The sequence below is a fragment of the Heptranchias perlo genome, unplaced genomic scaffold (assembly GCF_035084215.1).
Source record: "Heptranchias perlo isolate sHepPer1 unplaced genomic scaffold, sHepPer1.hap1 HAP1_SCAFFOLD_289, whole genome shotgun sequence".
Lineage (NCBI taxonomy): Eukaryota > Metazoa > Chordata > Chondrichthyes > Hexanchiformes > Hexanchidae > Heptranchias > Heptranchias perlo.
The window spans coordinates 119272-134665 of NW_027139301.1; the positions used below are offsets into that span (position 1 = coordinate 119272).

A 15394-nucleotide genomic window follows, 5' to 3' on the forward strand; every position below is an offset into this window, starting at 1 on the left:
TGAACCGAATGAGATTATGATCACTGCTGCCCCAATGAAACATGCTCCACCTGCCCCACTTCATTCTCCACACCGAGCCCACTGCTGTACTCACATTCACTCTCTCACACTGTCTCTCTCTCACTGTCTCTCTCTCTCACTGTCTCTCTCTCTCACTGTCTCTCTCTCTCACTGTCTCTCTCTCTCACTGTCTCTCTCTCTCACTGTCTCTCTCTCTCACTGTCTCTCTCTCACACTCTCTCTCACACTCTCTCTCTCTCACACTCTCTCTCTCACACTCTCTCTCTCTCACACTCTCTCTCTCACACACTCTCTCTCTCACAGTCTCTCTCTCTCACACTCTCTCTCTCACACTCTCTCTCTCACACTCACTCTCTCACACTCACTCTCTCACCCTTTCAATCACGGTTTAGGGCCACTGAAAGATGATGCGATGGGTTTGGATTTCAGCACAGGGAGGAGGGAGAGTGTGTGGGACAGGGGATTTTCAGCTTTGAGTAATGAGAGAGGAAATAATGTTCCATAGAAAGTAGAGTTATCTGATCTGAATTTCTATCCTGTACTTACAGTGATAACTTTTTTCAACTCCTTTTACAGGGGAGGATTTACAGAGGGAAACTCAAACCAAAGATCACGTCAAGATCTGACAGAGTCACTCGATTCATCAGGACCTGAATATCATCGGCCTTTGAATGTGGAAGGAGAAAAGTTTGTCTGTTCTATCCGTGGGAGAAGATTTCAAACATCAGTGTGAGTGGAAAAGCACCGAGACACACACACCCGAGTGAGAGTGTTCCAGTGCACTGACTGTGGAAAGAGCTTTAACCAGTTACACAGCCTGAAAAAACATCACACCATTCACAGCGGGGAGAAACCGTACACGTGTTCTGTGTGTGGACGAGGCTTCAACTGATCGTCCAACCTGGAGAGACACAAGGACACCCAGACCATGGAGAAACAGTGGAAATGTGGGGACTGTGGGAAGGGATTCAATTACCCTTCAGAGCTGGATACTCATCGACGCCGTCACACTGGGGAGAGGCCGTTCACCTGCTCCATGTGTGGGAAGGGATTCACTCAGTCATCCGGCCTCCTGACACACCAGCGAGTTCACACTGATGAGAGACCTTTTAAATGTTCTGACTGTGAGAAGAGGTTTAAATGCAAAAGGAATCTGCTGGAACACCAACGCACTCACACTGGGGAGAGGCCGTTCACCTGCTCCGTGTGTGGGAAGGGATTCACTCAGTTATCCAACCTGCTGACACACCAGCGAGTTCACACTGATGAGAGACCTTTTAAATGTTCTGACTGTGAGAAGAGCTTTAAAAGCAAAATTGAACTGCTGAAACACCAACGCACTCACACTGGGGAGAGGCCGTTCACCTGCTCCGTGTGTGGGAAGGGATTCACTCGGTCATCACACTTTCTGTCACACCAGCGAGTTCACACTGGGAAGAGGCCGTTCACTTGCTCAGTGTGTGGGAAGGGATTCGGTCATTCATCCACCTTGCTGACACACCAGCGAGTTCACAATGGGGAGAGGCCGTTCTCCTGCTCCATGTGTGGGAAGGGATTCACTCAGTCATCCAACCTGCTGACACACCAGCGAGTTCACACTGATGAGAGACCTTTTAAATGTTCTGACTGTGAGAAGAGCTTTGAAAGCAAAATTGAACTGCTGAAACACCAACGCACTCACACTGGGGAGAGGCCGTTCACCTGCTCCGTGTGTGGGAAGGGATTCACTCAGTCATCACACTTTCGGTCACACCAGCGAGTTCACACTGGGGAGAGGCCGTTCACCTGCTCCGTGTGTGGGAAGGGATTCGCTCATTCATCGAACCTGCTGAAACACCAGCGAGTTCACACTGGGGAGAGGCCGTTCACCTGCTCCGTGTGTGGGAAGGGATTCGCTCATTCATCGGCCCTGCTGACACACCAGCGACTTCACACTGATGAGAGACCTTTTAAATGTTCTGACTGTGAGAAGAGGTATAAAAGCAAATTTAATCTGCTGACACACCAACGCACCCACACTGGGGAGGGGCCGTTCACCTGCTCCGTGTGTGGGAAGGGATTCACTTGGTCATCCTCCCTGCTGAAACACCACCGAGTTCACACTGAGTGACCTTTAAATGTTCTGAATGTGGGAAGAGATTTAAAATCAGAAACGAACTGCTGAGACATCGACGCACTCACACTGGGGAGAGACTGTTCACCTGCTCCGTGTGTGGGAAGAGATTCACTCGATCATCCCACCTTCTGAAACATTAACTTGTTCACACTATTGAGTGACCTTTTAATGCAGTGACTGTGAGAAGAGCTTTGAAAGCAGAAATGAACTGCTGACACATCAACGCATGCCCATTGGTTGAGAGACTGTTCACCTGCTCCGTGTGTGGGAAGGGATTCACTCAGTCATCACACGTGCTGAGACACCAGCGAGTTCACGAAATGAGCAGGTCCAACGAGCCGGTCTGTAACACAGGCCAATGACTCAGTGCAGCTCGTTACCCAGTCACTGGGCTCCGTTATAGCCTCTCCTGTCAGTAACACACAAAGAGAAATTGTAAATCTGAAACAGAAAGAGATAATGTATAACACTTCATATCAACCACCAGTTTTTCCCTCTTTCCGGCTTTTAAAACAATCTGTTTCACAGTTTGTCAAACCCGAAACAGCCTCTGGGATTTGCTGATCGAGAATTTCAGTGGAAATTGGGAACGTCACTAAGTATCGGAACAAATATCCCCGCTGAGGTTTCGGGATTGTTACTGGTTTATTCATATCAGTGAGTGACCAATTTTAAACAAGGTGACGGTCTAAACCTAAGGTAAGAGCCTGGGATAGACAAGAGATTCTTCAATGTATCAAGTTAAATTACACTGATTCCACCAACACTGGACATCACATCCCTCAAACATTGTTACCTGTTACTGTATAAAACTGGTGAGGGTGGAAATGGGAAATAACTGAAAAAAACTTCATTGTATCAAAGTTAATTCTGATCATTATTATTATACAAACATTCTACAGCCGGTCCCTTAAAAAGGACCCAATATCAAACCAGTCCCCAGTCCTTGGGCCTGTGCCTATGTTGTGATTTGCACCCGCTTCTGACTGACTTGGTATCAGACGCACTCCCGTCAACAGTAAACGGATGGAGCCGGATCCATAAGAGAAAAGTGAGGACCGAGCTCCGCGGTTCTCCCAGAGTGCGGGAGGCAGAGTAACAGCAGCAGACAGAGAGATCTCTCTAAACCAGCCGCTGCCGCCGGAGAGAAGCGAGTCCCGTTCCGAGCCGTGTCTGTCAGGCGCCCGCTGACCCTCTCTTCACTGAAGGGGACCGATTCAGCACCAACTCACACACCCACCATTGGATCATTGAATCACCTTCAACACCTGAATTACATCACCACTTAATCCTCTATACACGAGGAAATACAAACCTTGTCCACGCAACTTGCCCTCATAATGTTACCATTTTAGCCCCGGTATCATTCTGGTCTTTCTGCGCTGCACCTCCTGCAAGGCCAATATATCCTTCCTGAGGTCTGGTGCCCAGGACTGAATGCCGTGCTCTAAATGTGGCCTTAGCAGAGTTTATAGAATTCTAACATAACTTCCACCCTTTTGAATTCCAGTTCCCTTGAGATAAAGGCCGACATTCCATTCGCCATTTTAATTATTTTTTGCACCTGTCTGCCAACTCGTCCTGATTTCCCGAAGTATCTCTGCTCACCCACAGTTCCTGGCTTCTCACCATTTCGAAAATACTCTGATTTATCTTGCTTAGGGCCAAAGTGGATGGCCTCACACTTCCCCAGATTGAAACTTTGAACAGTCTGGGGCTCTTTTGTAGAGAAAAGAGAAGGCTGAGGGTGACCTGATACAGGACTTTAAGATTATGCAAGGGTTTGATAGGTCAGATGTAGATAAGGTGTTTGTACTTTTGGGAGTGGGGACGTCAGAACTTAGGGCCATGAATATAATAGTCATCAATAAATCCAATCTGGCATTCAAGAGAAACATATTTATCCAGAGAGTCGTTAGAATGTGCAGCTCGCTCCCACAAGGAGTAGTTAAGGCGAATATCATGGATGCATTTACAGGGAAGTGAGATAAACACATGGAGGAGAAAGGAATATTCGTGTTTGCTCATCGAGTTCGATGAAGAGGGGTTGGAGGAGGCTCGTCTGCAGCATAAACACCGGTATAGTCTAGTTGGGTCGAATTGCCTGTTTCTGTGATGTGCATTCGATGTAATTCTATGTAAGCTCCATCTGACACAGTTTTACCAACTGACTGAATCTATCAATTTCCTTTTACAACTTTATGCTCCCATCTACACGACTCACTGTGCCTCCTAACTTGGTGTCATCAACAAACCTGGATATACCGCTCTCGATTCCTTTATCTGCCTCATTTATACAGATCCCTGGGGGACACCACTAATCAAATCCTGTCAATTTGAGTACATCCCCATTAACCCTACTCTCTGTCTCCTACCTCCAAACCAACTCCCTCCCAATGTCAATGGGTTGCTTTGAATTCCACATGTCAACAGAAATGAGAACAGTCTCTGATGTTAAACCTTAACGAATGCCTCTGGAAGTCAATGTACACATAACCCCCATAGACACTCCATCATTTACCACGTTAGTTACATCTTCAAAAAGTTCAACTATTTTCATTGGACTTGACTTACACTTTACAAATCCATGCTGGCTCTCTCTGATCAATTCAGGTTTATCCAAGTGCTCAGTCATTCTTTCCCTAATAACAGATTCTGGGAACTTCCCCACAACAGACATCAGACTAATCGGTCTATAATTTCCTGTTTTATCTCTCCTACCCTTCCTATATAATGGAATGATATTTGAATTTTTTCAATCCATGGAACAATTCCTGAATCAAGAGAGTTTTGAACGATCATGACTAAAGCATGTACAATTTCCTCACCTATTCCCCTTCGTCCCCTGGGATGGTAAACATCAGGTCCTGGAGATTTGTCTATCTTTAGTCTAATTATTTTCTCCATTACCATTATTTTACTTACACTGAATCCCCTTGATTTATTTTCAGTTTTCCTCGTGTCTCTGGTTTATTATCCTCATGCTTTTCTGTGAGTATTTAGCAAGTCTGCCATTTCCTGATTTTCAATTACAATATCACCTCCATCTGTCTTTAAGGGGCCCACATTACTCTTAGTCACCCTTCTTTCTCTTAATATACGTGTAAAAACCTTGAAAGTTGTCCTTAATTTCACTCACAAGTTTTTCTCGTTTTCCCTCTTTGCACCTTTTACGATTTTTTTTTAGTTTCAGCACCACAATAAACAACTCTTCACTGTGAAATTTGCTCAATTAATTCTTCAGTGTCAGAGCGAGAATTGTCCATCCCTAATTTATTTAAAGTAACAAACAAACACAAGCACAAATATTCATCCATGTATCAAAGCACTGATGGACACAGAAAGATAAACACAGCCTGAAACGCAGTCAGTATCGGGATTCACAGGGAAACGGGCAAGTGAAATAGACAAAGATCAAACAGTCTGAACCCACAACAGAATGTGACGTGTAGCTGATAGATATTAATGAGAGGAGGTGGGAAACAGTACCATGAATTGGCACCGTGGCTTAGTTGGTTAAAGCACTTGTCTAGTAAACAGGAGATCCTGGGTTCAACTCCCAGCGGTGCCTCTGTGTAATTTGTGATGTTTAGTGAATTTGAGAAGCACACAGTGCTGTGTTTTGTTCAGGATCCAACACGGAACTGATCAGGAGGTCTTTTCAAAAATGCCTTTTCATCAGACAGACAGCCCTCTCATGGAATGTGTCCGTGACACGTTCTTGTTTCTGGGCTCGTTAAGGTCGGGGTATAATTCTTGATTCGATGTTTCATACCCTGGAGAAACACTAATTTAGCCCTGGACTTTGGATCTTGATCTGCGGTTCAAAGTTTTGCGAAGAGGGAAAAGGAGTCCCCAAATCACTCCACCTGAATCTCAAGCGCTTTTGAAAGAAATTCAGTTCAAACAATCAGGACTTTAAAGGCACCTCAATGACCTGCACTTTCATTGAACGAGCTTTGCTTCCAATTACATTCAACCTTGAAACCGCTCTGGGTTTTCCCCTCACTGAAGCAGAGTGTGGCCGCTCTGTATCTGTGAGCATGTCGGTGACGAGGTTCGCTTTGATGTTGGTCGCTTTCAATTTTTAAGATCTCGCCAAGCTCAGGGAAAAGAAACCGCGAATCGAATTGTCCCTGTAAGTGATGAATTGAAGGGATTGGTGCTCCAAGCAGATCTGGAAAATGCGCAGTGCGGTCGCTCAGGAATTCCAAATCCACCCTCTCACCACTCCCCCCGTCTCAGTCTTTCCATCTTTACCCTTCACTGCCGGTGTTCCAGGTTCGATCATCCGTGGCCGTTCAACGAAGCCTGAGAAGTCCATGAGGGAAAAACACGGAGAGTCAAGAGACAGAGACAAGGTGGGATCAAAGTATAGGAAGAAATAGGATCAATGTCAAGTTCTGCGAACGGGCAGAATTTAAGATGGAGCTTGGGAGAGATTCCTTCACGTGTCTTGCAATTTTGCAAGAGACCATTGGGCTCCGAATTAAAAGCATGAGCCGCGCTGGAGAGTCTCTCTGAGAGAGGGAATGCGGTTCGTCAACTCCAGTTCATCGTTATTTGAGCAGTAAACATAACTTTAAGAAGTAGCGCTGCGAGGAGGATTCGAACGTACGCAGGAAATCCCCAGGGGATTCCGAGTCCAACGCCTTAACCACTCGGCCATCGCAGCTACAAACATCTGTTATGCACGGCTGTAAATCAGAATGTGTCGGTTTATCACAAGCGATCTGTGATACAATGTTCTCTCCGACAGGTGAAAGGCCCTGATCCCTGGTCTGTGCTGATTCTCTGATCGTTTACTGGGTAAAGGCCCTGATCCCTGGTCTGTGCTGATTCCCTGATAGTTTACTGGGTAAAGGCCCTGATCCCTGGTCTGTGCTGATTCTCTGATAGTTTACTGGGTAAAGGCCCTGATCCCTGGTCTGTGCTGACTCTCTGATAGTTTACTGGGTAAAGGCCCTGATCCCTGGTCTGTGCTGATTCTCTGATAGTTTACTGGGTAAAGGCCCTGATCCCTGGTCTGTGCTGACTCTCTGATGGTTTACTGGGTAAAGGCCCTGATCCCTGGTCTGTGCTGATTCCCTGATAGTTTAGTGGGATTCATTCTGTGTCTCTCAGTCTCTGGTACTGTGTGTGAGTGTGGGATTCATTATGTGTCTGTCAGTCTCTGGTACTGTATGTTAGTGTGGGATTCATTCTGTATCTGTCAGTTTCTGATACTGTGTGTGAGTGGGATTCATTCTGTATCTGTCACTCACTGATACTGTGTGTGAGTTTGGGATTCATTCTCTGTCTTGTCAGCAGTGTGTGTGAGAGTTTGTGATTCATTCTTTATAGGCAGTCTCTCATACTGTGTGTTAGTGTGGGATTCTTTCGGTATCTGTCAGTCTCTGTTTCTCCATGTGAGTGTGGGACTCATTCTTTATATACAGTCCCCAGTACTGTATGTGGGAGTTGAATTCATCCTAAATATGCAGTTACTCATACTGCATGTTAGTGTGGGATTCATACTGTACCTATCAGTCCCTGGTTCTTGATGAGAGTGTGGGATTAACTCTGTGTCTGTCAGTCTCTAGTACTGTATGTGAGTTTGGGATTCCTTCTGTATCTGTGAGTGTTGGATTCATTCTGTGTCTGTGTGTCTCTGGTACTGTATCTGAATGTGAGTTTCATTCTGTATCTGTACATAATTATTCTCTCAGATTACATTATTGCGTTCAATACTTCAGCTTTAATATCTTAATGTTTGAAGAGTTTTACTCCTTATTTAATTTGTAAATATGGACGAACTTTAGGATTTAATGTTGGAGGTTTTAATCAGATAATTTGTGTGCTTTTTGGACCACTATTAAATCTGCATCTCTGTGAGTACTATTGTGGATGATAATGAATCTTTCAAACTGATAAGGTGACATTTTTGAATTGGTTTGTAATGTGTAGATCAGTCTGTAGAAATGGAATTGATACTGTATCTTTCAGTCTAATATTGTATGAGATTTTTGGACTGGTATATAATGTGTATTTCAGTCTGCACTAATAGAATTGATACTCTATCTTTAAATTTCATTCAACGAGTGCATTCTGAACAGGTATCTAATTTGTTTCTCAGGTTTACTATCTTTCAGTATTTCTCAATCGATACTGTACGTGAGGTTTGGATTTGTTTGCAATTTGTAGCAAATGGTTCACTTTTCGAATGGATATTTCATGTATTAAAGTCATGTGTGAGAGAGTTCTGGGATAGTATTCAATTGGAATCTCGGGTACATTATTGGGATTCATTCTGTCCCTTTCAATCGGATACCGTGTGTGAATTCTCTCTGGTATTTAATTCGTAGCTATGTTGCCCTATTGTGAGATTGACACAGTGCCTTTCAATCTGAGAGTGTGATTTTGGACTGGGATTTTTGTATCTACCTGTCAGCGGGACAGAGTTCGGGGCAAATGGAACAGAGTCTGCCTCACCCGCTCTGTTTGAATGTTGGATTGAAATTGTGTCTCTGGAACTTGGGATCAGTGTGGGACTGACTACTTCTGCTGTCTGAGACTGTGGAACTGATGACCTGTCTGTGTCTCTGTGCTCTGTGGGTGATAATGTACCTCCTGTGTGTGAGAAGGAGCTGGCTGCACTCCTCCTTGTGCCTCGGGTGGAGGAAACATCACATTCATTCTGGATCATTCAAGGATTCGCCTGTGGAAAGAAAATGATCTCTTGTAACTCAAGAAACGGTGAGGTTGAAAATGGAAAAGTGATCAGTTTAATATCTCTAATGATCATTTTGAATATCCACAAATGAAAACCGGTGATACAAACAGTGTCAGTGTCTGACTCCACTGCAGCACTCAGCTTTTGCACACCGGATGTGTTGGGCTGTTTTACAACAATTTAGTGACATCCAGAGACAACCCAACCCCTGCACTGATCCATGAATGGGACTACCCGATGGGGCAGGGACCTTTGTACAGGTCAGGTTTCTAATCCCCTCTCCCATGGGACTAACCGTTCAACCGAAACCAAACAGCCGCTGTTTAAATTGTGTCCTTCACACTTCTCACCTGATGCCTGCAATAGATGCTCTTTGTATAACTCCCCACATCCTTACTGTCCGGCTCTGTTTCCACTCTTCACTGTCCAATAACAATAAACAGGGTGAGACTGGAACTAAACCAGGACCATTCACTCCTGGTTTGGGGAGAGAAAGCAGCAATGGTTTTAATAGCAGGTTCTTCCCATTCTCTCTCCCTTCCCCTGGACACACCCTGTCCACACACAGCCCGAGAATGACCTCTCCCTTCCCCCCCTCTCACTCCATGTTCCGGGACCAGTTCCTGATCCACTCCGCCTCTTACAAACAGGCCCCGGACTCCCCCTGCCCTTCCCCCGGACTCAATGCCGATCTCTGAGCCCATCTGCGGACACGGTCCCGGAGCGATGAGCTGCTGTAACGAGGCTGCTCTTTGCTCCCTTCCCCCGGGGGCCGTGATCTCTCCATTCCCGCCTGTCTGAGCAAAGGAAGTGGGTCTGGGGGAAAGGTCAGAGGGAATGGGCTCCACAGGCAGTGCAGGAACAGGCACCAGAATGGGAAACAGATGGGATTCCACCAGTGCCTAACGCTGGAATCCAGACTGACTTTACAATCTCCAACTATTAAACTCGAGGTTTCCATCCCTGCTGTTTCTCTCGGGCTCTTTTGATGGGAAATCGTCTTTCAGAGATAAAGTGAGCGGCTGTGGAATGAGCCAATGGGTTCTGTTCATTCTTGGCTCCCTTACTGATAAAGTAACGTTTGACTCCGAAACTGGAGGGAGGATTCCTCAAACCAATCCTGGAGAAACGGGAGAGGAAAGTGGGAGTCGGTGTATTTGCTGGGACCGTGTAGGATTAATATCAGGCAGCAACAGTCCCAGTTTATTTCAATCGGAGTGAAACTCTCGGTCACTGAGAGTAATACAGAGCGGCCCTGAGCTGCAAGATTGCAGAGGGGACAACAGGCAAGAGAGGGTTAAATGTGTGACACTGTCCCTGAGAGTGGGATTAATAATGTGTCTGTCTCTGAAATAATATCAGTGAGAGATGAGACTGCACTTTCTGTCACTCCACCTTGGAATAGAAATTGGGATGGAATATTTTCCAATTTGTTACTGGGTGAAAACGGGACATTACAGGTCAGTTTCTCTCTCTCTCTTTTGTACAGCTTATGAAGGTGGGAGACTGTTACTGAGAGTGATACAGAGACACTGATAGGAAGTGTAATTCTGATACTGTGCCTGTCTGTTTTTATCTCTCTCTGGCGCTGTACATGAAGGTGGAATATTGTAACTGAGTGTGAAACGGACACACTGATGGGAAGTGTGAGACTGATACTGTGTCTGTTTGTCTGTGTGTCTCTCTCTGTCTGTCTGTCTTTCTCTCTCCCTAGTGCTGTACAAGGAGGCGGGATACTGTTACTGAGCGTAATACAGACACACTGATAGAAAGGGAAAGACTGATTCTGTGTCTGTGAACAAACCTCCGGTGCTATTGGTGAGAGGGTCACTGTCCCTTTTACTGTATATCAGCCGGTCTGACGGGGCATTCATCATTCGCCAGTCCTGTCAGGAAAGGTGGAGAGAAACCGTCTGTAACTGTCTGACACTGGACTGTCTGTGAGTGTTGAATTTATTCAGTAACTAGTCGTCTCTGGGTGTTGAGAACGGGATGGAGAGGACACCAGTTACTATTATCTGACAGTCAGTTTAGGAGGAGAGAGAAACACAGAGAGACTGGAGGAGCCCAGAGCGGATAATTTGTATTTTCATCTTAACCAAACATATCACTGTGTGCGGACAATATAATAATGTAAAAGGAGGAGGACGAGGTGAGGCACAGACAGCATTGAGTCTCATTTCACTATAGACGGACGCAGGACTTGCCCCAGGTGAGGGTTTTGTGCTTAAAGATCACTTCACTAAAAACACCTTGACGATCTGGGGTTACAGGCGGACATGACGGGCAGGAAAAGACCAGCTCGTTCATCAATCCTGCCCCACATGCCTGGAGCATCGTGACTGGACACTTCCTACACACACCACCAGCCCCACCCACCGGGAACATGGAATCTCCTGGGAGCGGTCACAAACCAGAAAAAAAACCAGAAAAAAGTTGGAGAGTCAGCGCCCACCGCACCAGAGAGAGTCAGCACCCACCCCACCAGAGAGGGTCAGCACCCACCACACCAGCCGGGAATACATTCCAGATGCTCAGTCCTCTCTGGGAAAAGAAGAAGCTCCCAACATCCAGACTATTCTTCCCTCTTTGTGGTCGGAACGCCGGTCCGCTGCTTCCCCCCAATCTGTGAAACTGGAAATAATCTATCACTGGGCAAGCTGATCCACCATGATATTTGTAAACAATTTTACAACACCAAGTTATAGTCCAGCAATTTTATTTTAAATTCACAAGCTTTCGGAGACTTCCTCCTTCCTCAGGTAAATGTTCAGGATCTCCTTGAAGCCTACGCATTTATACATATAGAACAATACATGGTGTTTCCAGACTGCCCCTGCAACTGCCCGTTGCCAAGGCAATCACCGTGTTCAGACAGAGAGGTGTCACCTGCAGAACCCCCGAATACACATTCAACAAAAAAACAAACAGGGAAAAAAAACAGAGAAGAAAAACAGAGAGAGGCAGAAACATCCGGAAGGCAGAGAGAGCCAGCAAATGACCCATTATATTAAAAACAGATAACATTTGTTCGCTGGTGGGGTAACGTGTAGCGTGACATGAACCCAAGATCCCGGTTGAGGCCGTCCTCATGGGTGCGGAACTTGGCTATCAATTTCTGCTCGACGATTTTGCGTTGTCGTGTGTCTCGAAGGCCGCCTTGGAGTACGCTTACCCGAAGGTCGGTGGATGAATGTCCATGACTGCTGAAGTGTTCCCCGACTGGGAGGGAACCCTCCTGTTTGGCGATTGTTGCGCGGTGTCCGTTCATCCGTTGTCGCAGCGTCTGCATGGTCTCGCCAATGTACCATGCTCTGGGGCATCCTTTCCTGCAACGTATGAGGTAGACAACGTTGGCCGAGTCACAGGAGTATGAACCATGCACCTGGTGGGTGGTGTCATCTCGTGTGATGGTGGTATCTGTGTCGATGATCTGGCATGTCTTGCAGAGGTTACCGTGGCAGGGTTGTGTGGCGTCGTGGACGCTGTTCTCTTGAAAGCTAGGTAATTTGCTGCGAACGATGGTCTGTTTGAGGTTGGGTGGCTGTTTAAAGGCGAGTAGTGGAGGTGTGGGGATGGCCATAGCGAGGTGTTTGTCCTCATTGATGACATGTTGAAGGCTGCGGAGAACATGGCGTAGTTTCTCCGCTCCGGGGAAGTACTGGACGACAAAGGGTACTCTGTTGGTTGCGTCCCGTGTTAGTCTCCTGAGGAGGTCTATGCGATTTTTTGCTGTGGCCCGTCGGAACTGTCGATTGATGAGTCGAGCGTCATATCCCGTTCTTACTAGGGCGTCTTTCAGCGTCTGTAGGTGTCCATCGCGTTCCTCCTCGTCTGAGCAGACCCTGTGTATTCGCAGGGCCTGTCCATAGGGGATGGCCTCTTTGACGTGGTTAGGGTGGAAGCTGGAAAAGTGGAGCATCGTGAGGTTGTCCGTGGGCTTGCGGTAGAGTGAGGTGCTGAGGTGCCCGTCTTTGATGGAGATTCGTGTGTCCAAGAAAGAAACTGATTCTGAGGAGTAGTCCATGGTGAGCTTGATGGTGGGATGGAACTTGTTGATGTTATCGTGTAGTCTCTTTAGTGATTCCTTGCCGTGGGTCCATAGAAAGAAAATGTCGTCGATGTATCTGGTGTATAGTGTTGGTTGGAGGTCTTGTGCAGTGAAGAAGTCCTGCTCGAACTTGTGCATGAAAATGTAGGCGTATTGGGGTGCGAATTTGGTCCCCATGGCTGTTCCGTGTGTTTGGGTAAAGAACTGGTTATCGAAGGTGAAGACATTGTGATCCAGGATGAAGCGGATGAGTTGTAGGATGGCTTCCGGAGATTGGCTGTTGTTGGTGTTGAGTATTGATGCTGTCGCAGCGATGCTGTCATCGTGGGGGATACTGGTGTATAGTGCCGAGACGTCCATCGTGGTGAGAAGTGTTCCTGGTTCAACTGGTCCGTGGGTACTGAGTTTTTGTAGGAAGTCTGTAGTGTCGCGACAGAAGCTGGGGGTTCCCTGTACGATGGGTTTCAGGATGCCCTCGATGTATCCAGAGAGGTTCTCACACAGGGTTCCGTTGCCTGATACGATGGGACGTCCGGGTGTGTTGGCTTTGTGTATCTTTGGGAGGCAGTAGAAGTCTCCCACGCGGGGAGTACGTGGGATGAGAGTGCGTAGGATGCTTTGAAGGTCTGGATCGAAGGTCTTGATCAGTTTGTTGAGCTGGTGGGTGTGTTCTTTGGTCGGATCTGCGGGTAACCGTCTGTAGTGTTCCTGGTTGTCCAGTTGTCGGTATGCTTCTTTGCAATAGTCTGTTCTGTTCTGTATGACTATGGCTCCTCCTTTGTCCGCTGGTTTGATGACGATGTTGCGGTTGGTCTTGAGAGCGTTGATGGCGTTGCGTTGTGCTCGGGTGACATTCTGGACTGTCTTCTGAGTGCGGCTGATGAATCTGGCATTGACGCATTTCCTGACAGCTTGAGCATACATGTCCAGCTGAGGGCAGCGACCCTCCGGAGGAGTCCAGTTTGACTCTTTCCTCTTCGGTTGCTGTACCGCGGATCCCTCTGTCTGCTGTTCCGGATTGTCGATTGTCTCATTGGGTTCGCTGCTGAAATCTTGGGGTTTGTGGTAGAATTCCCGGAGCCTCATTCTCCTGATGAATTCCTCTGTGTCCGCCGCGAGACTAGTGGGGTCCATTTTGGTAGTGGGGCAGAAATTGAGCCCTCGGCTGAGAACTTCGATTTCGTCTGGTTGAAGGGTGTGGTCGGATAAATTGACAATAGACTTCCCTGTGGTTGCAACCGTGGTACCAGGGGAAGCTTGGTCGTTGCTGGTGGTGATGCCGAGTTTCTCAAGCTTCCTGCTCTTGGTTTTCATGCAGGCAGCGTAGTTCCGTTGCCTCGTCTGTTTGGCGGTATAACGTAGCTGGTCTGCTGTGTCCTGAGTACAGGTTGAGAGTATGGACTCTATCTTGGTTTCGAGGTTGTGGCGTCTGCTGTAGAGTTGGTGTATGAGATGGTTGCGGAGTGTGCGAGAGGTACGGCGGCAGAGTCTCTCAGCGTAATCCGAGTTGTATGTGGACTTGAGTGGGTTCGTGATCTGGAGTCCTTTCGGGATCTTGTCTGCTTTCTTGCAGCTCTGTTAAAAACTTGATGTCTGTGTCTAAATGCGCGATCTTCTTGGATATCCTTTCCACTGTGAGCCGGCAGTTTGTGGTGTCGATGGTAGTCATGATGTGGAGATGCCGGTGATGGACTGGGGTTGACAATTGTAAACAATTTTACAACGCCAAGTTATAGTCCAGCAATTTTATTTTAAATTCACAAGCAGGTGACACCTCTCTGTCTGAACACGGTGATTGCCTTGGCAACGGGCAGTTGCAGGGGCAGTCTGTAAACACCATGTATTGTTCTATATGTATAAATGCGTAGGCTTCAAGGAGATCCTGAACATTTACCTGAGGAAGGAGGAAGTCTCCGAAAGCTTGTGAATTTAAAATAAAATTGCTGGACTATAACTTGGTGTTGTAAAATTGTTTACAATTGTCAACCCCAGTCCATCACCGGCATCTCCACATCATGACCACCATGAGATGGGAGCCATTGAAACACCGTGGGCGCTCTCCCATTGAATTATATTCTGTGCGGAGCGTTCGGTTTTTCGCGAGGTGAAGAAACTCTTGTCTCTCCTTGTGTGTCAATGTGAGGCGAGTCTCAGATGATATTCTCACAGTTGAATCCAAAACTGGAAATGTAACTTGTTTGGAGATGCCGGGGATTGAACCCGGGACCTCATACATGCAAAACATGCGCTCTTCCACTGAGCGACATCCCCACGGAGCAAAAGGTACCTGAGAAATAAACAAGCAGACACTTTAGAAGTGAAGCCGTGAGCTTTCTGCTCCGTCTCTCCAGGACATCGAGATGCCCAGCGGTCCCGCGTGTTCACAATGTTCAACCTCAGCTTCAGTTCACGGGGTTTCTGCTCCTCTTTACTTTGAACTTTCCAAAAAAAAGTCTGTGGAAATAAAAAAAACCCAATCGCTAATGGTCAGTGA

The 15394-nt window shown here is 46.8% G+C and overlaps 1 protein-coding gene and 3 non-coding genes across 4 annotated transcripts; 2 read left to right on the plus strand and 2 right to left on the minus strand.

Moving 5' to 3' along the window:
• The first annotated feature begins 600 nt into the window (after positions 1-600).
• On the plus strand, positions 601-8375 carry LOC137310894 (zinc finger protein 229-like). Its single transcript, XM_067978444.1, has one exon. It carries the CDS (start codon positions 950-952, stop codon positions 2129-2131), a length of 1182 nt encoding a protein of 393 aa, XP_067834545.1. The 5' UTR covers positions 601-949; the 3' UTR covers positions 2132-8375.
• Positions 5635-5708, plus strand: trnat-agu (transfer RNA threonine (anticodon AGU)). Its single transcript has one exon. It is a non-coding gene; the product is annotated as a tRNA-Thr (tRNA).
• trnap-cgg (transfer RNA proline (anticodon CGG)) lies at positions 6731-6812 on the minus strand. The gene has a single exon. It is a non-coding gene; the product is annotated as a tRNA-Pro (tRNA).
• Positions 8376-15099: 6724 nt separating the features above from the next.
• On the minus strand, positions 15100-15171 carry trnaa-ugc (transfer RNA alanine (anticodon UGC)). Its single transcript has one exon. It is a non-coding gene; the product is annotated as a tRNA-Ala (tRNA).
• Positions 15172-15394: the final 223 nt, after the last annotated feature.

Excerpts from the sequence above, each read along its gene's own strand:
- LOC137310894 (XM_067978444.1), top strand. The coding sequence starts at position 950 with ATGGAGAAACAGTGGAAATGTGGGGACTGTGGGAAGGGATTCAATTAC.